The sequence below is a fragment of the Aptenodytes patagonicus genome, chromosome 13 (assembly GCF_965638725.1).
Source record: "Aptenodytes patagonicus chromosome 13, bAptPat1.pri.cur, whole genome shotgun sequence".
In the NCBI taxonomy this organism is placed as follows: Eukaryota; Metazoa; Chordata; class Aves; order Sphenisciformes; family Spheniscidae; genus Aptenodytes; species Aptenodytes patagonicus.
Window position 1 is genome coordinate 1968969 of NC_134961.1, and position 22737 is coordinate 1991705.

Consider the following 22737-nt stretch of genomic DNA (forward strand, 5'->3'; position numbering starts at 1 on the left):
CCAGCATTTTTAAACCCGCTTACTGAGTAACCATTTAATACCTGCTTTTGTCAAGCTAGACAGCCGTTTGCTAATCTCGCCTTTCCCCTTCTGCGCCGTGGTTACAGTAGACATTCTCTCTTGTGAAAAAAGATTGGTGACAGTGATTTGGTTCCACTGGTGGGAAGGTGAAAATAAGAGTCCAAGCTGCTTACTGCAGGAGTCTGGCAATTTCACTAGTTCATTGGCTGAAGAATGTTCCATAGAAATTTATCTGGCGATTCTTCTCCCCCCCCCCCCCCCCCCCGCCCCGTTTTCAAACAAGATCCGGTGGTTTGGCTGTTCCCTTTTAGCCATTGATGTGCACGTAGAGGTAAATTAGGCACTTCTCTAATTAAACAGTGATGCCAAAAGCTTTAGAGAGGTTTCATCTTCCTATAATAAATTTTTTTAGATCCAAAATGAGCCGTCTGTACAGAACTTTTGAGTGACTTGAAGGATTTTGTGTAAGGGGAGATAAAGGAGCTCCTGTTTGGGCTGCTAGCATGCATTTAATCTAGAAATTTTAGAACCTCTGAATTCTTCCTTCTTGGGCAGAGGTAGCTAAAACCTGGGGTGGGGTTACTTCTGTATGTCCAACTTAATACTAGCAGTCGTGCCCTCCTTCAGCTTGAAGAATAAGATGATTTTTCAAGTTTCCCGTTACCTATCGTCCATTTTCTCTCCATTACTACAGAAGGAGGAGGAGGCTGAAGTATTTGTTCATTTTCTTTTAAGTAGCTTTTAAAACAGGGTACAGAAAAGGAAGTCAAAAGAGGAGAAAGAGCAGCACATTTGATTTTGCGCTTCGGGACCGATACTGTCCAACAGGAACATGATTCATGGATTACGGAAAGTTTGAAAGAAGGTGAGCTCAGTTCTTCCTCCTCGCAGTACGCGTAGAGCATTGCTAGAGAGTACGATTCTTTTTTTGTTTTTCTGGCCGGCCTGAGAGGATGGCTTCCCAATAGCTAGTTGTGAAAGTGACCGTCCTTACGTGAGAGAAGTGTAAATCAAGTTCTGATTTTTGTCATCGCTCCAGAGTGAAGATGCACCTGACTTACAGCAGAGTCCATTACCTCCCCTTACAGCATCGTGTAAGCTTGTGACGTTATCTACTACGTTCACTGTAGGTATTACTCATTTTTAAGATGACCCCTACTGCAAGTATGTGAGTATATACAAGTATAAAAAAGCAGAGTAGACAATTACAGCTGGTTTTAATATTAAAGAGTGTTTATTACTATGAAACGTTGTTTTGCTCCCTTGTCAGTGTGAGATGCTCACCCTGTGATCCTGCAGATGTGCCTCCATTATTTACAAATCAAAACACAGTTTGGGGAAAAAAAACCCAAACAAACCAGTTCAATTCTGTTGCCTTCTACAGAATCGCAGCGCAGTACGATTAGGGCTTTTTTTTTTTTTCCTTCTGTTGCCTGAGGTTCACAGATACTTCTCAGGGGCAGCAGCTTGCTTGCGTGCATGCTGACAATTACAGGAAGAAAGGTAACTCACTTTGACAACAGTCCGTGCATATAGCTGTATCCTCAGTGCCTCTCATGTACGTTTCTAGAATTCAAGATAATCCTGTTGCAAGGATGAGATCGCTCCTGTTGAAAATTCTAAGTATGTCATATTTGCCAAGACTATATAAATAGCTGTAGAATAGTTACGTTTGGCTGCACGTCATAGAGGAAAATACCGTTGCTGTGGGCTGGAATAATCTGCCATCCGATCCCAACTTTACCTGTAAAGAGAAACACTGGGAATCACATTTCTGCTTCATAAAATGAAGAGCAAAAGTTGCATGTTGAGTTCTGTCAGAAGAGATCGTTAGCATGCTGTTAAAGCAAGCTACAGGCAATGCCTGTAGTATGTATTTTTAAAAATGAACAGTAGTGCTGCTGCTATGCACTCAGCATAATTCTGGGAATCAACCAATTGCTGCAGACCAGCTGTACAGCTAGTAGACTGCAAAAGACAGGCTTTTGAAGAGTATATGAAGAAAAATCAAAAATCCCTATTTTTTTTATCTTGAATGTTATCACTGTGACAGCGCAGCACAGATGGTTTTCCTCCTTCAAGCTTAACCCTTTTTTAGTTTCCTGTTGCCACCACGCTTGCAGTTCATCTCAAGCTGGCGCTAACAGATGTGAGTTGTGATAGACGGGATGTAGCAAAGAGCCAAGTTCCAATCTCCTGATCAAATCCATGTGGAAAAGTTACTGCTCTCAGGCAGACCGCTCTTAAATCCAGCTCTAGGATAAGAATCTCACTCTTGGACAATACCCATCACCAAAAAACGCTCCTGTTCATCTCTACTACAGATTAAGTAATGGGGAAAGGCCGTAACTATTGATACACTTCATGAAAAAGTGACCTACCAAGTTCAGTCTGGAACAAGTGATACGTGTCTGGATTACGAATTGTGAAAGCAATGTAGACCTCGGGACGTTTTCTATCTGCTCTGAAAGTGGAGAGTTTTTGTAGCATACCAATAAGGGCTAAAATTATCTCTGGATCGTATACCACATCTGCACAAAAAGGAAAACATTCAATATTTATTGAGAATTGAGCAAAAAGCAGAATGAAAACTACAAAAAAAAACCCGTAAAATGCCTTGCAGGAGAATGTTTTTTGTATTCAGGGTTAAAAATTCCCAAGAAGAGATCTTAGAAAATGCCTCTATTTTACGTGCTATGTCAAGTTGCCCTCATCTCTAACATTGGTCCAAAATCACTAAAAATCCGTGCTCCTTTTTGTAAACGGATTGTCAGATACTGTATTTAAGCCCATCTTAAGGGAGACAGCAAAAACATTGAGCACTGGTACTCCCTGTTACGACTGTCCTTAGCAGAACGAAACCGCATTGTTCAAAAATCTGTATTTTAGAGGCTGATTGCAAAAGACTTGACTGGACCTGCAGTAGTTTTCACCTTGAATAGTTTCCTCGACAGCAGAAATAGCGACGAAGGTAAAACTGATCGCTAAGGGGTACAAAATGTCAGCCTTACTCATCAGCACTGTGAGTCTGTTCATAGAATAGAATCATAGAATCACTGAGGTTGGAAAAGACCTCTAAGATCATCGAGTCCAACCGTCGAGTCTGGAATGTCTCGGCCTCGTGTTCAGGGCTGATGTTCAAGAGGTGGTGGTTTACTACACAGAAGTGCCGAGGCGCGTACGCGTTCCAGTGACAGACACCCCAGTTACTCTTGATGCAGTGTAATAAGGGAACGTCCTGCGGTAACTAGTAACAGCAGATAGTGGACACACACAAATCGCCTTCGGTTTTGAACTGCCTCGCCTTCACGAGTCCAGCTTGGGCTGGCTTGTGCATTCTCTGAAGAGTATGGTTGGCATTAGGTAACGGACATGCAGTGACTTCGTTTTACAGAAGTCACATATTTAATGCATCATGTGATACTTCAATGACAAAGGCAGTATATTTTGTCATTTTTTTCACCTAAATTCTTAAGTAATTTTTGCTTTGCAAAGCCCCAAATCGGGAGTAAAATCCTGTAGCTACAGCTACAAGATCTTACTATTGCTAGATTTTACATTATTAGATTTTTATAAACTCCCTCCAGATTTCTACATAGGCAAGTTCCAAAAAAGCTACTTTCTTTTAAAATATGTGTTATCCGTCAAGAGAATGCCAAGACTGCCAGTTATTGATGGGGCTCTTGAAAGTGGCAGATTTATCATCTTCTCTTTCTGGACTTTTTAAAAAAATACGGAAGGGAAAAATAATTTACTTTTCAGTCTTACGTAAACAACTGCCGAGTATCTGAAAAAGACGGAATGGCGAAACGAGCGGGGAGAAGATCTGTCACACGCTTCCAGGTACGGTTAACTGGAGTAGGGCTGAATGAATCCCACCCACAACTACCTTTGCGTTTCTCTCTCTAACCTGCTTGTTCCTGCACGACAGCACGCAGCGAGGCATAATCGGAAGTGTAAAGCACCTGCTGCAACGATGACGTCGGGCTGAAGATCCAACAGTTGTTTTTCTGTAACTGAGCCCCAGTCAAGTTCTGCAACGATTAGTTTTGGGGTTTGGCAATTCCTTGCTTCTGCCTCCTGGCCTTGGGACTCCGTTTGGATATGACAAGTAGTGTCCGGCTCCAAGACAAAGCCATTCAAACGGATGTTTTCTGTCAGCTCCCTGAGAACACGGGGGTGGCAGTCACTAAATATGTATGTCTTGGGACTGCAGGTTTTACAGATTGCAATTCCAGTGAAGCCGATCCCACTTCCTAGTTCCAAGACTGTCCTGAAGGGTAACGGAGTAAAAAAAGTACTTATTAGGACTCTAAATTGAGTTAGGAAATCCAAACATTCTAAGTGTATCTAAAGGTAAAATCAGTTACATATTATTTCAATAATTTTTGAGTAAACCATCTACAATCTAATCTTTGTTTCAAATAACTGGTAAGAGTTGGTAAACACTGAAGATGCAATTACAAGCATAAAAATGAAGTACTTGAAATACTGCTGCTGTGTGTGGTAAAAAGCATTTTCACTGCTGGGGAGAGATATATTCCACCTGCTTTTAGGCTTCTGCAGCATGGTCGTCTCCACCTAAACTGGTTGTCCAGTTCTTTTCATAGTCAGTGGAGAGAAACAGACGCTTCAGCAGCACAGTTCCTTTCCTTGCGAGGTCGATATTTAAAATCAACTTAGCTGAATCTTTCCCCAAAAGTGCTTATTCCTCTCGACTGCTTATAAACAACGTCTAGACTATGGAGTTAGGTGTGCTCACATCAAAAATTAGGTGAGATGAGTCCCGTCATAGTGAAGCGCGCTAGGTAAAGGTACTGGCTAGACAGCGGGGTAGCTGAAGTTTAACAGCCTACTTTACAGAGCATGTCTGACTGCGTGGTGTAATGGTTTTGATCCTAAAACCTGTCTTAAAATAACTACAAGGTCCTCTCCTGGGTTAAAGTTTGACTGTTGCAGAGCAGACAAGAGCAGCAGTTGCCAGTAGCAAAAGGGTGTAGTCATTTCAGTTATTTGGGGGGGTAAATACTGTATATTATTAAATTACAGCTGCATAGCTCGCTCACGATACGAACGGAAATACCTTGGCTTCTTTCCCCATCTTTCCGTCCGTGCTGCTGTCGTTACCTGTTACTGAAAACCGTAGAGTTCTCTATTGCCCATTCAGCGAGATGAAGAGCAGCGTCCCACGTGACGAGCCCCGTGGTTCCTCCAGAGATAATCGCTACGCTCTCGGAAAGGGTAACAGGCTCTCCCGTGGGCTGGAGGACACACACGTGAAGAGAGGGAGGGATCAGCACAGACAATGGATTTCACAGTTTACAATCGGTATGAGCACCTGGATAAAAGGTAGGAAGCGCTTCGGGTTTCTGGGGGGCTACTTCTAAAGCCAATTATCGCTTAGCTCAGATGATTAAAAGTGATTTATAACAACGCAGCGCTGGTTCTTACCAGTAAGTAGTTTTTGTAACAGTGAGTAGATTCTTCTTCATTTAAAATACCTGCCAGTGTATCGTACAGTTCATCCAGGGGTTCAGCTGCTGTGGATTCATGCTGTGCGAAAGAGAACAGGGCAGCGGCAGGTATCAAATTGTTTGTCGTGAAACAGAAAACGTACACGCGTTAAGTACCAGTTTAATACATCATTGGCCACAGTATTTACACTGAATGCTATTTTTTGTTAATACAAATAATTCAGCTTGGCCCATAATGTAAAACTGGCATATTTTCAAGGGGGGAAAAAAAAAAAAAGAGTTGCAACCAACATGAAAAGCAAGCACTACCTTTTTGATGAGTTCGGTCAGAAAGCATCTTCTGTACTTGGTGGAAGGGGGATATTTTACACACAGCGGGTGGAGAACGGTCTAGAACAAGAACAGCAATTGAAGCCAGTTAGCAAGTGAAGATTTTATGAAAGGCAGTAAGGGGCCGGAGGAAGACACGGGAGCCGTTAACTGGCTCTTTGTGTCATGAAATGCATTGCGATTCAGTCTGTAGCTAAAAGAAGCGATGCTGAGCCAGAAAATGAAATTTGGTGACTTCTGATCCGTTTGTTAGCTTACAGATCTGCGGCAGCAAATGCGTTTTTCACTTTTCAGAAAATAAATAGCAAAACTGAGTGGAAAGAGAGTCCAATTATTTTGCTTTTCTCTTCTCTCTTTTTCGGTTTGCTGCCTTATCTGCGCTCTCCTGTCCCCATGCAAAGTTTAAGCGCTACAAGGGCTGCTGGATCCCACGCTGCCTTGGATCACCTCCTCCGTGACCGCCCGGGTGCAGGGCCAGCTGGGCTGCCTTGCTTGTGGCATTAAAGACGTCTGTGCTCCGGCACGCGGGGCTTAATTTTGATGCCAAGAACAGCTAAATAACAGGAAGAGACGGAAATCCGCTCTTGTGCTGGGCCCAAAGAAAGCCTGTGACACAAAACCTTTGTAACCGTGAGCAAAACCCGTTACAGGGATGCAATCGCTTTGGTCCCGCGAGGCGGCCTCGCGCGCTCGCGGCAGCCCGGGCCCGCTGCCGGGGGTACGGCCCTGACACCACCTCACCCCACCTCACCTTCTGCAGGATATCCACCAGCAGGGAGGAGCCCGGCGAAGTCCGTAGGTTTTCTTCAAGTTCCTAAAACAGGGGAAACAAAGCCGAGGCTTCCCGCTCCGCTCCCCTCCCCTCCCCGCCGGAGGCCACCAGCCGAGGGCGGCCGCCCGCTCCCCGCCGTACCGGCCAGGGGAAGGAGCGGAGCTGCCGGGCCGCCAGGAAGCGGCGCTGGAAGCGGAGCCCCAGCCCCGGCTCGGCCATGGCTCCCCCCCCTCCCCCCCCGCAGCTAGGCCGCGCGTCCCCGGCCTCGCCTGACGGCCGCCGCGGGGCGGGGCGGCAGAGGAGGAGCCGCCAAGAAAGAAGGCGGCTCCCGCCTGAACAGGGGCTCGAACCCTGGACCCTCAGATTAAAAGTCTGATGCTCTCCCGGCTGAGCTATCCAGGCCCGCAGGGGGCACCGCCCAGCCCCTCCCCCCCCGCCCCTCACGCACCCGCCGGGCTCGGCCTGCTCTCGTGCCCGCCCTTGCGCGCCGTGATGACGCCTCGGTGCGCGCCCCGAGGGCGTCACCGCCGCGCGCCGCGGCGAAGGACACGGCGCCCGCTCCGCCGCGCAGAGCCGGGCCAGGCCGGGGCCGGGGCCGGGGCCGGGGCCGCCATGGGCGGCTACAGCGAGGACGAGAAGCTGCGGCTGCAGCAGCTCCGCGCCCTGCGGCGCCGCTGGCTGCGGGACCAGGAGCTGAGCGAGCGGGAGCCCGTCCTGCCGCCGCGGCGGCTGGGGCCCGTGGCCGCCTTCTGGGAGCGCTTCCTGCAGCCCGGGGGGCTCTGGCGGCACCAGGTGAGCGGGGGGACGGGACGCGGGCCTGGCCCCGCCGCCCCGGGCCTGGCGCCCCCGGGCCGGGCGCCCCCCCCCCGGGCCTGACGCCCCCGGGCCTGGCGCCCCCCCCCCCCCCGGGCCTGACGCGCGTCCCTGTGCCCCGCAGGTGTTCAAGGTCTGCGAGACCGGCGGCTATGTCCTGACGCGGGTCCTGGTCCCCGCCTGGATCATCCTCTACTACCTGAAGTACCACGTCATGGTGCGTGCGGCCCCTCTGTGCGGCCTCCGAAGGAAAAGGGGGTTCAGGGGGAGCGGGGGACGTCCGTGTTAAACCCCGGAGGAAGCTCTGCCCTAGAGAGGGGGGCCGACGCGACGAGCAGTCGTGTAAGGGGTCGTGCGGACGCGCTGGTTAAGCGGCTGCCGCCGGGTAAGGTGACTTCCCGTGGCCTGTTCGCCGCTTGTTTTTCCTTCCTTGGGTGGCACAAATATATATATATTTTTTGCGATCTCTTCTGGTAGCGACCAGCTTTGACCGGGCTGCCTCCTGCGAGCCGGAAAGCTGTGTCTTAATTGTTGCCTTCCCGGAGGAACAGTGACCCTGGGGATAACCAGGCTGCAGCTGCTGGTGTGGGGAAGGGCAGCTGACGGTGGGACAGACCGCCTGCTTCTACAGTCTAGTCTTGCCTGGGAGGCGTAATTTTATTAGCCTGAGGTATTTCTTTAACTGGCAGAAAGTGCCCGGCCTAACGAGCCTTGTACTCAGTAGAGCTTGTGTTTTAGAAGGGTTGATGTCCCTGTTTTGGAAATCCTTTATGCTTCACCTGGGTAACGCTCCTTTTTCCTTACCCCCTCCTCCTCTTCTCTCCCCTTCCAGAAAATGCCGCACGGTGTTGTTATGTCAAATCCACGGGTATTCCCAGTAAGTCTATTAATACTTGTTTTATCTTCCAGCTTGGTAAAACAGGCCGAAAAGGGGTGACTTGGGGAGAAGTACAGGTCTGTGCAGTAGCCGTGCAGGGAGGATCTCTAGAAGGATGAGCTTGATACTGAGGGCAGGCTGCCCTGGAGCAGCACAGTATTTCTGAGCAGTTTTCATCTTGTCCTCGGGGCAGACAGTCCCTGTTTCAGCGGTACCTCCCTCCGTAGCAGCAAACTTCCGAGTACCTGGCTGACAGCGCCGCCCCTCCTGGGCGGAAAACACAAACGTTCCCGTACGGGAATGGGAGCGTTAGTTACTGCGCAGTAACGGCATCTTTGCGGAGGGGTTTGGGTGTTCAGAGCCTCTGTGAAAGCGTGATTATTAACGCGTGGAATGACAGCGAGGAGCGGTTCTGCTTCTCGCTGACAGGAGCGGCGATTGTCAGGAGTCGGGAGGGGTTCGGCGCTGAGCGTGTCGGTTCTGGCCGCACGAGCTTGGTCCCGGGCGCCCCTGAAGGTCCCCCAGGCTCAGGTGTCCCCAGAGAGAGAGGGTCATGCCACCCTCAGCTTGGGCTTAGGGTTGCGATGTGGAGAGTGTCGGATTGTTTGGTCTTTACCGGTTTTCGGACTGCTCCAAGACATTGCTCGTTGCTTGGTGTAGCGAGTCGGTGGGCAGATATTCTCGTATAAGTTTAGCTTTGCTATTTCTGCCAGTTGCACGGTTTTTTTGCATAAAATCTGCCTAATTGTGCCTTATCTGAAATAAAATAAAGCTCCATCCCTGACAACTACACAGCGACATACCGAAGGTCAAGCCGTGGGCCTCTGACTTCAGCCTGATTACTCGCCCAGGTTAGGTCAGCTCAGCAGGCCAAGACGGTCCCTGAAGCTGTAACAAACAGCAGCTGGGCATCAGGTTGATTTCTGAGGGATTACGTAGCTCCTCCTGGGCTGCAAGGCCGTGGGTTTGGAGACTCCCTCACAGCCGTGCTGTGGCGAAGGTGGTTACGCAGCGCTGTAAGTCCCATATGCATTTTTTAAAACAATACAGTCTCGAAATGTTTGGCTCCGGTTCTGTAGCTGAAAAGAAAGGGGTGAAGCAAGTACAGATTTCAGGTAATTTGGCTGTGATGTTATTTCAGTGTCCTGGGGAATGCTGAGTGAATTGAGGGTGGTCTGAGTAAGTTGTACTAAGATTTTTTTTTTGTCTGGAAGTGGGGACAGCTGCAGCTTAGTTGAGAGACTGTGCTGTGTGAAGGGAGAGGCTGGGCGTAGGAGAAAACACTCACCATCCTCTCTCGTTCCGTCAGGGGGACAGAATTTTAGAGACGGGAGAAATTATTCCACCCCTGAAAGAAGAACCCGATGAGCACCACTGATGGCTACAGGCTGATTTCCTCCTTCAGCGAACAAGGCGAGCACTGCAGCTGCTTTCTCTCTTCTATAAAAGAGTCTTTATTCCGCATTGCCTCAGCTTTTCTGTCATTTACTTTCTCCTTAGTCCAATTTGTTCAGTTGCTACTCATACGGGAGTTTCTCTTTTGCCTTCATTGAGCGTCGTTGCTAAGCCCCGGTGATCTCCGACCCCCTTTCCTGAACTTTTTCTCTGACCTGCCGAGATCTGGCGGCAGGACAACGTGGGCCTTATAGTAACAGGAGAGATGCTATAGATCCCGGGGGACTGTGGAACAGTCTGCTCAAAGGACGGGTGTCGCGGCGAGCTCCTGCACACGCGCACAACGGCGGTCCTCTGTGCCAGTCTAGCAAGCCCTTTTCTACCAACCAGTTCTGACAGAGGCTTCCAGTGAAAATTAAGCTTCCACCTGCGTCATCCCACTTCTCTGCCAAGAGAGGGTAGCAGAAGTGGCGCTGCTGCCAAAAATTCTTTATTCTTTACCCTTTGCCCTTTCTGAGTTGGAGTCTCCCTGCCCGCACTGGCCCCACGTACCCGCGGCACTTCGTACTGGGGAAGACTGGCCCCTAATCGAGTGCTAAATCTGCAAGTATTTTGGTGGCTACTTTGGGGATAGAAATGACTAAACCAGCAATCCAAAGGGTAAGCTGAGGCACATAAGGGGAGGGGCTGGGACAGAAGCCCCTCATGACCTCATGGAACCACGTGTGACCAGTACCGCCAGTGTTTGTGAGGTCAAGGTGACAGGCAGGAGCCCCCCTGCTGTCCCTGGGGGCAGCCAGACCTCTCGTAACCCCTCCAGTACGGACCAGCACCAGCAGGGCCATGGCCAACGCAGGGGTGAAAACCCTCCTGCAGTCGAAGGAGATCAGGGAGGCTATGGACCCCACGTCGGGCACCCATGCTCAGCCCGCAGCCCCCAGGCCCCTGCTGGGTGCCCCCCAGGCCCTCACCAAGCCCGCGGCCGTCTCTTTCCTCGGGTAAAAGGCAGCTCGGGGTGGGACGGCAACTGGGGAACAAAGCGGAGGGGCCCAGTGGTGGGCTGTGAGACGGCAGTAGGATCCTGTGGGTCGTCACTGGGAGGCTCTGGAGGGGGGCACTGGGGAAGCTCGAGGGTCCCTGGGGGGGGCTAGAGAGTCAGCAGGGGCTGTTGGGGGGCACCGGGGAAGGTAGAGAATCAAGGGGGAGACTGGGGAGTTAATGGGGGCTGTTGAGGGTTATCAGTGGCAATAGGGGGGCAGTGGGGCTAGTAGAGGGGTTGTGGGGGCTGCAGGGGGGCTGAGACCTGTTCTTCCTTCCCATGGCCATAGGGGTCGCTGCCCCATGGCCACGGGGGTCCCTGTCACTACCTCTGCCCCACGGTGTGTCAGTCCCCCCAGTGCGGAGTTCCCCAGGAGTTCTCCTCCCTCAAACTGCTGCAGCCTGAAGCGAACCTTGGCCTGCACCAACTTGCTGCTGCTCAGCCTGGCCGACGCCGATGATGCCGCAGACAAGGAGGCTTCCCCCGGCCCCCGCCTGCACACGCCGTGCCCCAAGGATAGCACCCAGCCCACCGCCCCGCCGGTGAGTGACCGCTGGGGATGCCCCACCTCCCTGGGGTCCCCTGACACCCCCCCACCCCGCTAATGAGGGACTGGTTGGGGTGCCCCACATCTGCAAGGTCCCCCTGCATGCTTCTGCAAGGCTTGCGAGGGTCTGGGGACCCTGACATCTCCTTAGGACACCCCCACACCCATGGGGATGCCTGATACCCCCAGGGCTCCCAGATTCCCCCAAGGGAGCCCTGACACCTCTCCCCCTCTAGTGAGAGACCCCCCCCCAGGACTACAGGGTAGTACCCCCAGAGTCCCACGGACATCCCCACAGATCTAGCACCCCCAGAGCCACCCCTGATCCCCCACGTCCCTAGGTTTGGGGCCCAGGTGGCTGTTCTAGGCCACAGACTGAGTCCCAAGTCTCAAGGACCGGTGCGGGTCGGCTTGTAGAGCCCCGGTGTGGGGCCCTGGGCTCGCCTGGGCATTTTGGAACAGATAACCCTCCCTGGGTAGAGGGAATGGATCTCCCTCCCTCAATCAGGGAGGGGTTTGACTGTCACAACCTCACCAAAAAAGATAATACAGGACACGGAACATGTCCCGGCACAGTCCCGGCGGGAGCATTCATCAGCACCGCCTCGCCGGTCCCACTGAAGAAGACGGCACGTGGCACTCGGCGAGCGGGAGGACCACCCACCCGTTGGAAGATACCATACTGCTGGCAGCGTGCTGGACTCTGCAATGAATGTGCTTCTCTGCAAATACAGTGTGGGTCTTCCCTTGGGGCCTCCGGGCCTCCGTCACACCTCTCCAGCTCCTTGAGTCTTATTTCCCTCTTGCGCTAAATGTGGGTGATGCATTATCTTGACAAATCAACACTCTTCTGTGTTCGTACGATATTGTTCCCTGAAATGTCCTCTGTGTTACACAGACGCACCCCCCATAGACATATGTACACACAGGAGCGAGGGGAGTACACACAGGTACATCTTCTACATAACTTCCTTTTGAGATCCCTACTAGCTAAAAAAATTCTAGGACCACCGATCAGTGATAGATACACACGTATATATAATATATATTATATATTTAGTCAAGAGGTATATTTCTTTGCACGTGTCTTGTTGCAAAAAGCCTTCCGTTACAACAGCTCAAGGGCACACGGAAGGAGACCTCCTCCCAAATAGGCGATGGACCATATGCTCTGGGCCGTGACTTTCTGTCCAGCTCTTTGCAGAGCCACCAGGACCTCCGCCTTCCTCAGGCTGCAGATGAGAAGGTTGAAGGCAGGCACCAGAAAAGAGCCACTTGCCAGTCCCAAGCTAGGGTAAACCGGAGGCTGAGCAGGAGGTGAACACTCATTAAAAGCTCGGTGTCTTGGGAAACAAGGACTGGAAGATCCCTGAGTGGTTGAAGATGCTAGCCCTTCCTCTCTCTTGCCCGATGCGCCCTAAGCAGGAGCTGCTGGTTCCAGCACTGGCTGCAAGAACTCGGCCAAGAAGCCTCCCTGTGCATCCCCCCGTCCTTGTCAGCGCTGGGTGTGCCATCCTTCGTGCTTGGCTAGCTGGGTCTGCTCCAGGTCAGCTCCCAATTTCTCCCACCCCGCAGGGTACCCTTTTGCGTACCAGCTCACGGTCAGTGCCAGGCAAGCTCGTTTACCGGAGGAGACGCTGAGGATACGGAGCCATCTCGGCGCCTGCGTCTACGCTGACATACAGCGGAACCCGTGAGGATTCATACGGCGTTTGCTTCTTGGATCTCGACTGTGCAAGTCCACGGGGCCGGACAGGCTGCAGCCCAGGGCGCTGGGAGAGCCGGCTGATGCTCTTGCAGAGCTGCTGTCAGCTTTGAGAAGTCGTGGTGACTGGGGAAGAGCCTTCGCGACTGGAGGAAAGCGAGTTTTGCACCATCGTCAAAAAAGGATCGGATGACCGGGGCAGCTGCAGGCCAGCCAGCTTCACTTCAGTCCCCCGGAAAAAAACAGGGAATGAGTCCTTTTAGAAGGCACGGCAGGTGGAGGAGAGGATGGAAAACGGTCATCGTGGAGTTACAGTGCCTGAAAAGTGTGATTGCTTTCTGTGATAAGATGACGAGGTTTGATCAGGGCAGAGCAGTGGAGGACATTTACCGTGCCCTCAGCGAGGCCTTCAGTGCTACGAAGGCATTCGTTTCCAGGAATGCAGTCCACTGAAATATTGATGCCTCTGCTGCGTCGGCCGAATGTTTGATTCTCTTTATAATCGCTGACAGAAATAGGAACTTACCTGGAATAACTGGAACCCTCTGTCTTTCTCCATTGCTCATAGACGAAGACGTGATGGCCAGGACAATTTACGTGCCTCAGTTTATACATCTAAAATCAGGTGATGTGAACCCCAGTTCATGTGACCTCCTAACAGAGCGCGCTGGCATTCATCCACTACTTGAAACCGCTTTGTAACTGGGCAACATTAGTTTTATATGTTTATTTTCCAAATACAGAGGGCCAAGCTGATAACGTAATTTCAGCCAGGAACTCCCCCCTCACGCCAGAAGAGCTGGATGTCAGCAGCTGGTTTTTTCGTGCCGTGTAGATACGATGTTGAAGCCCACACCGAGTACGCGGTGACTCCACCACTCCTTTCTTCACTCGGTACTATGCTTCTCATGTCTCAGTTAATAATCATAGGCATAACAAAAGGGGCTTAATTCAATTGCCCAGACATAAGCGTGCAGAGACATTTTAGGTGCTTTGAGGATCCTTCCTTGTCTCCACCTGCTACTCAGTCGGGTTGAAGATATCAAGGACGAAGACATCCAATAGGTCTCGTGTGACGCGCGGCAGACTTGCGTGGACGTCTCGGACACCCTGGGGTACCTCACGTGGCCCAAGATGCCAATGTGCAGGCACTGAATGGTGTCCAAATGTGTCCCTGTGAGCTGAGCGCCCAAGCTCCCGTTACAGCTAACGCTCAGTAGTTTAGATGACGATAGGTCTTGCTCGAAATAGCCGCCGTGGTGTAGCCAGCAGGTTCTTTCCAAGCCCGACTTCACCCTTTCCCCAGGGGATCCCGATAGGTTTTGCCCTACAACAGGCGGGGGAGCCCCACCGACCGTTTTGGGGTGCTGATGCCGCACGCCCATGCAGGGCTGTGTGCTGGGATACCTGCCCTGTGCTTTCCTCGGGCGCAGGCTGGGCGCGGGGGGAGCACCGAGCCCTGCCATTTCCCCAGTGCAGGAAACCCGCCTGTGAGTGAGGGCAGCGGGGGACTGCTCTTCCTCGGTCCACCCCCGAAGAACAAAGGGGGGAGCTGCTTCTGCAGCCTCTAGAAAAGATCTGTCTACAAATAAATGCATCGGTACGACTAGCAGTTACATCTTACAGAGAGGTGAACAGAAGCGAAAGCTATCCACTTGGCTTTTGGTCCCTGCATCATCTTTACAGGAGACTGACAGGTCTCCCGAACGTGTTGCTATCACAGCTCCCCTCAACTCCCCACACAGAAAGCCTCGGGTCCCCTTTGGGGAGGGTCCAACAGCCTAAAGATAACATTTCCCCTATTAAGCAGCTGTCCTTTTTCATTTAGCAGCCATTAATCCCCCCTCCAAGCGCGGTGGCATGAACGACGCTGCTTTTGCTGGAACGACGACCGTTTATTTCACATCTGTGTGTGCCGGACCGGCTTGGCCGATTCACATCTGGGATCCCCCTCCCCGTTTTCACTTGTGACTCCGGGAGGGGAGCACCCCTGCGCCCCGAGCTCAGCAGGTGCTGCACGAACTGCTCCCACCTCTCACCTCAGCGGGGCGGGAGGGTTTGAAGGTGCTTCTTAAACGGGCGAGTCTGGCAGGGGGCTGGGTTGGGACGTCCGTGAACTCGAAGCGGGGGGGATTTAGATGTGCAGCGGGATGGAAGAGCAGGCCCCAGCTGCACCTACCTGGCAGCGCAGCAGCACCTCAGGCGCTGGCGTGGCAGCACCCGAGGGCTGCGGTTCCCGGGGGAGAGCTTTTGGGAGGGCCGTCGAGGCTCCCGCCGCCGAGCACCCACGCTCTCCACCTCCCCGGCGGCACGGCTCCTCGCGATCCGAAGCTGAAGCGTGGCTGCGCATCGCCCGGAGGGCTGAGGCAACCCCGTGCCAGTTTCAGGTTCGCTTCATGTGCCGCCAGGTCATTAGGAGCTGTAATTAGCCAGCGTTCGGCGGCTCCCGCCAAGGCGGCTGGGCTGGCCGTGCAGCGGGAAGGCCGGGAAGCCCGGCTTTGCTCAGCCCCAGGCTTCTCGTCTCTCCGCCCGAGCCCTCGTCCTCCATCTCCTAACGCTGGCGCCTGCCCTGGGAGCGGACGGGGACCGCTCGCCCCGCGGCGATGGGAGGCGCTCGGGGGCTCCCGTGGCCTCAGAAGAGGAGGTGTTCTCCGCGTGAGAGCTCGGGACCGTGCGCCCTGCCTCCCGTACTCAAGGCCCCGAGCGGCTGGAGACCCGGGGCCCGCAGGCCTCGGGCCGGGCCTGGCCCCGACGCCCCCCGCACCCCGCCGGAGCCTCTGGGGGAAGCGCCGCCTCCGGTACCGACCCCCCCCGGCCGGGGGCGGTGCTCTCCCCCGGCGGCCGCAAAGCACCCTGGGAGTTGTAGTCCTCACCCTCGACGCAGGGCCCCCGCTACCGGCCGCGCCTCGCCGCCTCCCTTCCCCGCTCCCGCCGGCCCCTCGCCCGCCGGGCGATCCCGCCGGCCGCCCCCCGGCCCCGAACCACCGCTCCCGGCGCGCCCCGCTCGGCCACCGCCTTCCGCTTCCTCCGCGCGGCGCCTCTCGGGGCTTGTAGTCCCCCCGCGCTATTCACGACGGCCTCTGCGCTGTTTCCGCGCCGTAGCGCCCGGAGGCCGGGATGGGGCGCTACGCCACGGCGGCGGCGTAAGGGCGGGCTCGGGGACTCCGGGGCAGGCCGGGCCGGCGGCGGAGCGGGAGGAAGGCGCCGGCGGAGCGGCCGGGCGCCGCGGCGGGCGGGAGGGGGTGGAAGTTGCTCTGCCCGGGGGAAAGTGCGGGGCCGGGGGGGGGGACGCGAGCAGCAGCGCCGCCGCCTCCATCCCCAGGTAAGCGGCGGCGGGGGGCGGCGGGGGCCTCCGGGAGCGCGGGGGAGGCGGGGACGGGCCGCCCGGGGCCTCCCGCCGCAGCCCCGCGGGCCGCGGCTCCCACCAGCGCCGCCGGGTCGGCGCTCTCCCGGCCGGAGCCTCCGGCTGGGCCCCGGCCTCCCCCGGGCCGCCCCGCACCACCTGTTGCCGGTGGGCCCGAGCCCGGCTGGCCGGGGGGGGCACGGCGGGATCCGGGCCTGGAGGGCGGGGGGGGGGGGGAGGGGGCCGGCGTCGGGGTCCCGCTGCTGGGGCAAGCCGGGGAGCCGGGAATCCCGCCTCGGGGGTCTGCGGCTGTTGGGGTGCCTTACCCGGGGTTTGTGAGGTGACCCGAGGGTTGCGGCTGCCCTCCGGGTACCTCAGCCCGGCCGCACGCCCCGGCGGGGTTTTAACGAACTTGGGAGTCGTGCAGCAGCGGCGGGGAGACGGGGGAGGCTTCGTGAATCCCCGCGCTTCAATGCCTTACCTGCCCGCGCCGAGCCCTTGCAGCGCGCTCCGGCCTCGGTACGGGGAGATCGAACCTCCCGGTTCTCCTCTCCGGCAGGTAAGCCTCGCTTAAGGCAGTTAACGGGCACGGTACTGCTGAGTGCCGGCTCCGGGGCTGGACCACGGCAGAGGCCACAAGAGAACCGGGGACGCCTGTCCTTCAGGTCTGCACTCTAACCTCTTTCTAACCAGGTTAGAAATCCGTCTGCTGGGGGCTAAGCAGGGTTTTGTGCGGAGTTTCTAAAGCCTTTGCGAGTTTGCCCTTTAGAATCGGTTGGCTGGCTCTTATGCTTGGGTCTTTGAAGCATCCTAAGGCTGCTTGGGCCCCGATGCCTCATCAAAACCCCTGGATTTTACTGCACGTCAGCTCAGCTGCAGTTGTAAGCACGTCAGCCTCCAGATCCTGGATGCAGAAGTCTGTTACAGTGGATGGAAAAGGCTCTGTACGCTGGCTAGCCTCTCCATTTTCTGAGCAGCTCTCCTCTCCCCTCCCTGCGCTTGCTTCTGGGGTACATCCCTTCCCTCCCAAGCATCAAGAAGCAAACGTTTTGGGGTGGTCATCTGGTGAGCTGTTGCGGGAGATCGAATAATGTGCACGTTGTGTTTGAAATGTCATACTGTTTTCTCCAAGCGTTTTTTCAGATCGAAATCTCAGCTGGCGCTCAGTGCTCCATAGGCCTTCAGGCCCGGGATGCGGATGGGTGATTTTTCATGGTCGGACAGAAGGTTATCTGAGAAGTGCTTACTGTACGTGGCCTGGGGCGTTCATGCACGGATGGTGGTGTGCTGCTGCGGGTCGGTCAGGAGGTACTGGAGACCAGGAGATGCGTTTAGAGGGAGCCGAGGTGGAGATGAGCCGTACAGATCACAGCCGCTGGCTGATGGAGATAGGCTGCAGACCCCAGACTGTAGCCCTTGTCGACCTGAACACAGAGATCTTGCCGTACTTTGCACATTGTCACCTGGGAGTCGCAGGGACTTGTGCTTCAGGGCTGTACTCTGTGCGAGCTGCCACCTTTCCTAAACTGGAGCAGACCTGTGGTGCGAGGGCTGCCCAGTGGCAGACCGGCCTCCTGCGACGCTGCAAGTCTGCCGGTGGCTTTTGCGTGGCCGTTTCTTGAGACCCGCTGCCGAACAGACTGACTTGTGCTCGTGAGTGAACCAGAGCAGGACTCAGCTCTGCCTGAGGAATGAGCTGCGGTAGCATAACGTGTGTCAGAGAGGCAGGATTCAAATTACCATGATTTTATGTACGTGGGGATATTAACTCGTTTAAAATTGCATCAGCTTCTGTTTGTGTCCAGGGCTTTAACAGTTGAAGGCAGAAGGCAAGACCCAACATTGCTCCCTTCCCCGGGTGGGGTTGGAGGGCTGGAGAGGCCTTTGAAGGTTTGATGTAACTTGCTGTGTTTGCTAAGCCGTATTGCTTTGGCAGGAAGGAAAGCAGCCTCCTTTAGCCTGATGACTTGGTGCGTAAGGGAACTCGGGGCGTGGGCCAGGCATAATGTCTTTTGAATCGGAATAAATATTGAAAAACAAACCAAAACTGCTAAAGCTGCATATAAAAAAAGGTCGGGCGTCCTGCCCAGACTCGGAGCTGTCTCACGGTAACGGAAGGGCTGGGTGACCCTGTGGAGGGGCCTGGATGCCCTCGTGAGATGCACCGATTACCCCGCCGCCCTCCTGGGCTGTCCCTTTATCTCTGCTCTGAATACTGCTGGCTTTGGGGAGGGAAGTGGCCTGAGCCCTGATGGTGCCTCAGCCAGCTGAGCGCCATTGGCTTTATCTTGTGGAAAATACACTGCTTTCATCCATCCCAGAGGTTTTGTGGGAGCTTGCCGGGCTTGCAGCGGTTGCACGTGAGACCTAGAGAGAGACACAGCCAGCCCCCAGGCCGGCGTGCGCGGACGTGGCTGTGCTGATCTCCGCTGGCGGGGACGTCATCTGCTCTCAGGTGAGATGCGCGTGGGAGAAATGCTTTTTCCTCCCATCTCCCCGCTTCGTCTGAAGCCAGGCTTTTGTTTGTTTCTGGGTTTGTACTGACCCTTTCGGTGAGCAGAGGGGCCTGGGAAGGAATGGATCCTGTGGCGTTTCTCCAAGTGAGGGCCTTTGCGAAGCAGGAGGAGGCTGGAGTGAAGGGCTGTGGATGCCTGCGGTCAGACCCGGGGGCAGGGAGAGAGGAGGCTGATGCGGAAAGCACGTGTCAGAGCCCAGTGTCCTGCCGAGATGGCGCTCTCCTAGCACGCAGTGCTGGGAGGAAACTTGTGAACAGCCGATTTGCTGGAACCTGGGGCTCTGAGAAAGGTCATATACAGTGCAGCCTTGGGAAAGCTGCCTATGCGGGTGGGACAGGTGAGTCGGTGGCTCCCTCCTCATTTTCCGTCGTAATCCCACTCTTCAGAGCGAGACGTGCTGTCTGCCTGCTCCCCGCAAGCCTCCTGGATCTGCGTGCGTTTGCCTCAACCTTGCTAGTGGCTGTTGGACCCTGCCTGAGTATGCAGCCCTTTCCAGGCCACCGTCACCGAGCCGGGCAGGGAGGAGCAGGCTACTACCGAATTTCTGTCACGCTCGTTGCTATTTCAAGTGTTGTCGCTTGCCTTGTGTTTAGCAATGGCAGCTGAGGAAGCCAACGGAGGCAGAAGGGCTGTTGCCTGTGCACGAGAAACATTTAACTCTTGCCTTCGCAGCTCCCTTCCCCGTGCGTTGGTGGCTCTCAGGTTGGCTGATAGGAAATGCCGGTGGCGTTCCCGAAATTTGCTCGTGTTCGGTCGCTTAAAAAATGAGGAGGGTTTTTGTGTGCCGTTTCCTCTGGCTCTGGAAAAAATGCTGCTGCCCTGGTGCCTGGGCAGAAGGGAGAAGGGGGAGCCCTGGAAAGGAAATAAGATCTGAAGAAATGTGTCACCAGCAGAAAGAGCAATTGTTTTCCTGCATTTACATTGCAGAGCGTTGTCCTGTTCAGGCAGCCGAGGTTTGACAGCCAAGATAATACATTTATATTGATGTAATTAGTGGGACGTGGAGTTTGCTGAATGGCTTGGGGGCAGCATGCTTTTCAGTCTAACTCCGGCAAATAGATCGGGGAGGATTGGAAAGCTGCTGTGGGTTGCTAGAATTGGCCCTTTGGGTTTCTGGAGGTTGAGTACATAACTGCTGATATTTCCTATTGTGCTGTACCCTGCCTAGCTGAAAAGAAAATAACTTGAGGGAACATGGGGCTATTTTTGCCAGCTTGAGATGATCAAGTTTGATTTCTAAAAACTGAAGCCGAGTCTTTAGGCTTGCACATTAAAAACAGTATTGGAACCATATCTCTGTTCCTCTACAAATGCATGCCTCTGCACTTTGCCAATGGTGTAAACTCTAATGTGTGTTCATAAAAAAGAAATAGCTTTTCTGTTCCTGCAATGCAGCCCCTTTTGTGGCAAGCCAGGCCGCTAACTAAATGCTGTGGGCCTGAACAGCGTCAGCATTAGAGGAGGGTGGCGATTACCATGTCAGGGAGGCCAAGCTGGTGTCTCGCCCCAGTCCTGGGATTAGCAGCCCTTACCAAAGCTGCAGGGTTATCAATGCACGTTCGCTTTGGTAACATAGAGACTGAGACCTAACAAAAAGCTGTCGTCCCCCTCCAGCGATATCGCCCAGCCGCATTTCTAACGTGGCACTTCCTGCGGCACCGAAGTTTCCCCTTCGGCATCTTGTTCCCAGCGCCAGCCCAGATGATTTTGGTTTACTGAGGATATCACAGGCAGCTTCCCAACTTGCGTTGTGTTGCATTCCTCTGACAGCAGAAGGTCCTTCTGCTCCTGTAACAAAAAGGTTTGCAGAGAAGCTAACTCTCAGACAGCTTTTCCAGTTAACAAGTTAACTCCCCTGTATTTGTGCTGGTCCATGGAAGTGGGAACATGGCACGAGGATCCTTGCGTGCTGGGCTGTATCCTCCCCTCCGCGGCAGCTCTGCTCTCCAGAGAGGCTGGAGCACTGATGTGGTCAAGGTCTTGCTCTCCAGCTTGTCTGTATCAGTCACCTGCCTGCAAGACTCAGGCCAGCAGGCAGAGCTCGGGCAGTCCTTGGAATCTCAGCACAGCCAAAAGGTTTTATTTTAAGCTGCTGGGTGTTAAGCGGTTTCTCTTCCTAGCCCATGCGTATGCAAACACTCCTCCTGCAAGAAAAATGACGTGGTGTCACGTAGACTGATGTAGGCATTCATGGGGTACTCCATCCTCTGGTGTTTGTCTTGCTCTCTCTTTAGCTCTCGTAAGTCTTAAGCCCTTCCAGTGAGCAGGGGCGGCTCGACTGCCTGAGTGCCTCGGAGATGCCGTGGGCCAGGAGTTCCCTGTGTAGCCAGCGCTGTACAGACCCTTGGGTTTAAAAGGATCAGGATGGTCCTTTTGAACCTTAATCAGTCCTTTATTTATTTTTTACTGGTTCCCGAGTGGTGTCTCTTGCCCTCTCCATAACGTTCTCCATTTGCTGGTTTGATTTCATTAGCGGCACGTGTCCAGGTGTTCACCACAGGTCGTCTTTTCCCCACTGCCTGGAAATCTCAGTGGTGCAGAGCACTGGAAGAGAAAATCTCTTTGTGAATTTGCCATAACCTGCCCCAGGGGCATCATGCTGCACCCGATGGCATGGCTGTGGGGAGAGTGGGCAAGGTGGTGGGGGCAGAACCAGGTCTGTCGCTCTTGCGTGCTTCTGCCGTGCTCCCAAAGACGCTCAGTGATCACATTGTGTGGGCTGAATCCTTATTTGATTTTTCGCTCCCTCCCCAGTCTAAAATAGAGCCAAGCAGTTATGGACAAGGGTTCTTGTTGCCTCCATCTTATAAAAGCCCATCCCAAAGGAGACAGCGCTTTCACAGAGTATGAATTTCATTTAAAAAGGTTGTTTTGAGAGCAGAGAATATGAAGGGGGAGGGAGGTTTGCTGAGGCAAGTATTCAAACGTCATACCTTCTGGGGGTGGGATGGGCACGTTTGACATAATCAGAGAAATTTGTACTTTTGAATTTCCAGTAGATGTAACTGCTAACGATGTCCTGGCCATGCGGAGTAATTAACATCTGTTTCTGTGTTTGAACATTCAGGCAGTGTGCCCCTCCAGACATCCCTGCGTTCACATCCAGGCCCCTTGGGAGATCCTGCCCTGTTGCTAATTGTCGAGAGCTGTCCAGAATCCTTATCGTTAAGATCCTGCTGTGCTCGTGAGGTGTTGTGTTACCCGGTACGACGACAGCTTTCACCAGAATGCTAAGCAGCAGCCGCCATCAGAGAGAGTAAGGCCAGCGGTGGGAAGAGAACTGGAAAGTCACAGCCAAAGGTGCTGAAACCACGAGTGAAGAACCTGAGTTGACCCAAAAGCAGACCGGTTCCTGTCTCCAGGCGGGACCGAGCTCCAGCCCGTCGCCAGCCGGATGCCACGGGAAGCACAAAGCCTTCTGAGAGCTGTAGCTCGAGTGGATGCTGACTGAGTGACCTAAAATGTGAGGTTGGTTGCGTGTGCTGGTGCGATGCTGATCAGCCTGGAGTCTCAGCAGCCGTTTATTCTTACGTGCCTTTCTTTCCTCTCTGTTCACCAGCTTGGTGCAGCAGCCGGTCCTTCTAGCAGGCTTGGTGTGCTACCGGCGGCTCTGTGCAGAGACCATCTAGCATGCTCCTCAAACCGGGCCGCTCAGCTGGTGTCAACAGCAGCCGTTCGATTCCAGGGACGCCAGGCTGACTTCACACCAACTGGGCATTGGACGTGCAGAGCAGAAACCGTGTTGGGTGAGAGGCTTTTCTGACTGCGCTTGGCTCTGTGCAGGGCTGGGAGGGGCTGAAAGGAAAAAGACCTTTTCTCCTCCGGTTTGTAAGCACGGTTACCCCGCTTCTTGTCGCCCGTGCCTCTCATTTTTGTCTTTCTTCCTTGTTTTGATTCCTTCTTTG

At 54.1% G+C, this 22737-nt stretch overlaps 3 protein-coding genes, 1 long non-coding RNA gene and 1 other non-coding gene across 15 annotated transcripts in view; 3 read left to right on the plus strand and 2 right to left on the minus strand.

The window, feature by feature from the left end:
* Positions 1 to 1233: 1233 nt before the first annotated feature.
* EEF2KMT (eukaryotic elongation factor 2 lysine methyltransferase) lies at positions 1234 to 6816 on the minus strand. Its single transcript, XM_076350994.1, has 8 exons — positions 6739 to 6816; positions 6577 to 6639; positions 5805 to 5885; positions 5473 to 5574; positions 5149 to 5282; positions 3987 to 4294; positions 2403 to 2552; positions 1234 to 1765 (listed from the first exon to the last, which is right to left on the minus strand). Exons 1-8 carry the CDS (start codon positions 6814 to 6816, stop codon positions 1665 to 1667), a joined length of 1017 nt encoding a protein of 338 aa, XP_076207109.1. The 3' UTR covers positions 1234 to 1664.
* Positions 6817 to 6926: 110 nt separating this feature from the next.
* Positions 6927 to 6999, minus strand: TRNAK-UUU (transfer RNA lysine (anticodon UUU)). Its single transcript has one exon. It is a non-coding gene; the product is annotated as a tRNA-Lys (tRNA).
* A 173-nt stretch (positions 7000 to 7172) lies between these two features.
* Positions 7173 to 9751, plus strand: NDUFB6 (NADH:ubiquinone oxidoreductase subunit B6). The gene is made up of 4 exons (XM_076351044.1): positions 7173 to 7389; positions 7535 to 7627; positions 8243 to 8287; positions 9597 to 9751. The coding sequence occupies exons 1-4, from the start codon at positions 7210 to 7212 to the stop codon at positions 9663 to 9665; spliced, it is 387 nt and encodes a 128-aa protein (XP_076207159.1). The 5' UTR covers positions 7173 to 7209; the 3' UTR covers positions 9666 to 9751.
* A 1231-nt stretch (positions 9752 to 10982) lies between these two features.
* Positions 10983 to 12040, plus strand: LOC143166517 (uncharacterized). Its single transcript, XR_012996417.1, has 2 exons — positions 10983 to 11263; positions 11821 to 12040. It is a non-coding gene; the product is annotated as an uncharacterized LOC143166517 (long non-coding RNA).
* A 4021-nt stretch (positions 12041 to 16061) lies between these two features.
* Positions 16062 to 22737, plus strand: part of CAPN15 (calpain 15) — a 59836-nt gene continuing 53160 nt past the window's right edge. For 7 of the 11 annotated variants that reach the window (XM_076351005.1, XM_076351014.1, XM_076351008.1 and 4 more), the window contains exons 1-3: positions 16251 to 16295; positions 21900 to 22300; positions 22392 to 22578. The gene's annotated coding sequence lies outside the window, so the exon portion shown is untranslated. Of the gene's footprint in view, positions 16117 to 16250; positions 16296 to 16846; positions 17010 to 21899; positions 22301 to 22391; positions 22579 to 22737 lie in introns of those variants that run through there. The other 4 variants (XM_076351006.1, XM_076351007.1, XM_076351010.1 and 1 more) reach the window with 4 other exon arrangements.

What these genes read in the sequence shown, in the direction of transcription:
- EEF2KMT (XM_076350994.1), bottom strand. Translation starts at nt 6,816, where the DNA reads ATGGCCGAGCCGGGGCTGGGGCTCCGCTTCCAGCGCCGCTTCCTGGCG. An exon ending in TGGTGGATATCCTGCAGAAG is followed by an intron (nt 5,886 to 6,576) that starts GTGAGGTGGGGT and finishes TTCTTGTTCTAG; the next exon opens with ACCGTTCTCCACCCGCTGTG. An exon ending in GTTACAAAAACTACTTACTG is followed by an intron (nt 5,283 to 5,472) that starts GTAAGAACCAGC and finishes TGTGTCCTCCAG; the next exon opens with CCCACGGGAGAGCCTGTTAC.
- NDUFB6 (XM_076351044.1), top strand. Translation starts at nt 7,210, where the DNA reads ATGGGCGGCTACAGCGAGGACGAGAAGCTGCGGCTGCAGCAGCTCCGC. An exon ending in ACCTGAAGTACCACGTCATG is followed by an intron (nt 7,628 to 8,242) that starts GTGCGTGCGGCC and finishes CTCCCCTTCCAG; the next exon opens with AAAATGCCGCACGGTGTTGT. An exon ending in CAAATCCACGGGTATTCCCA is followed by an intron (nt 8,288 to 9,596) that starts GTAAGTCTATTA and finishes TCGTTCCGTCAG; the next exon opens with GGGGACAGAATTTTAGAGAC.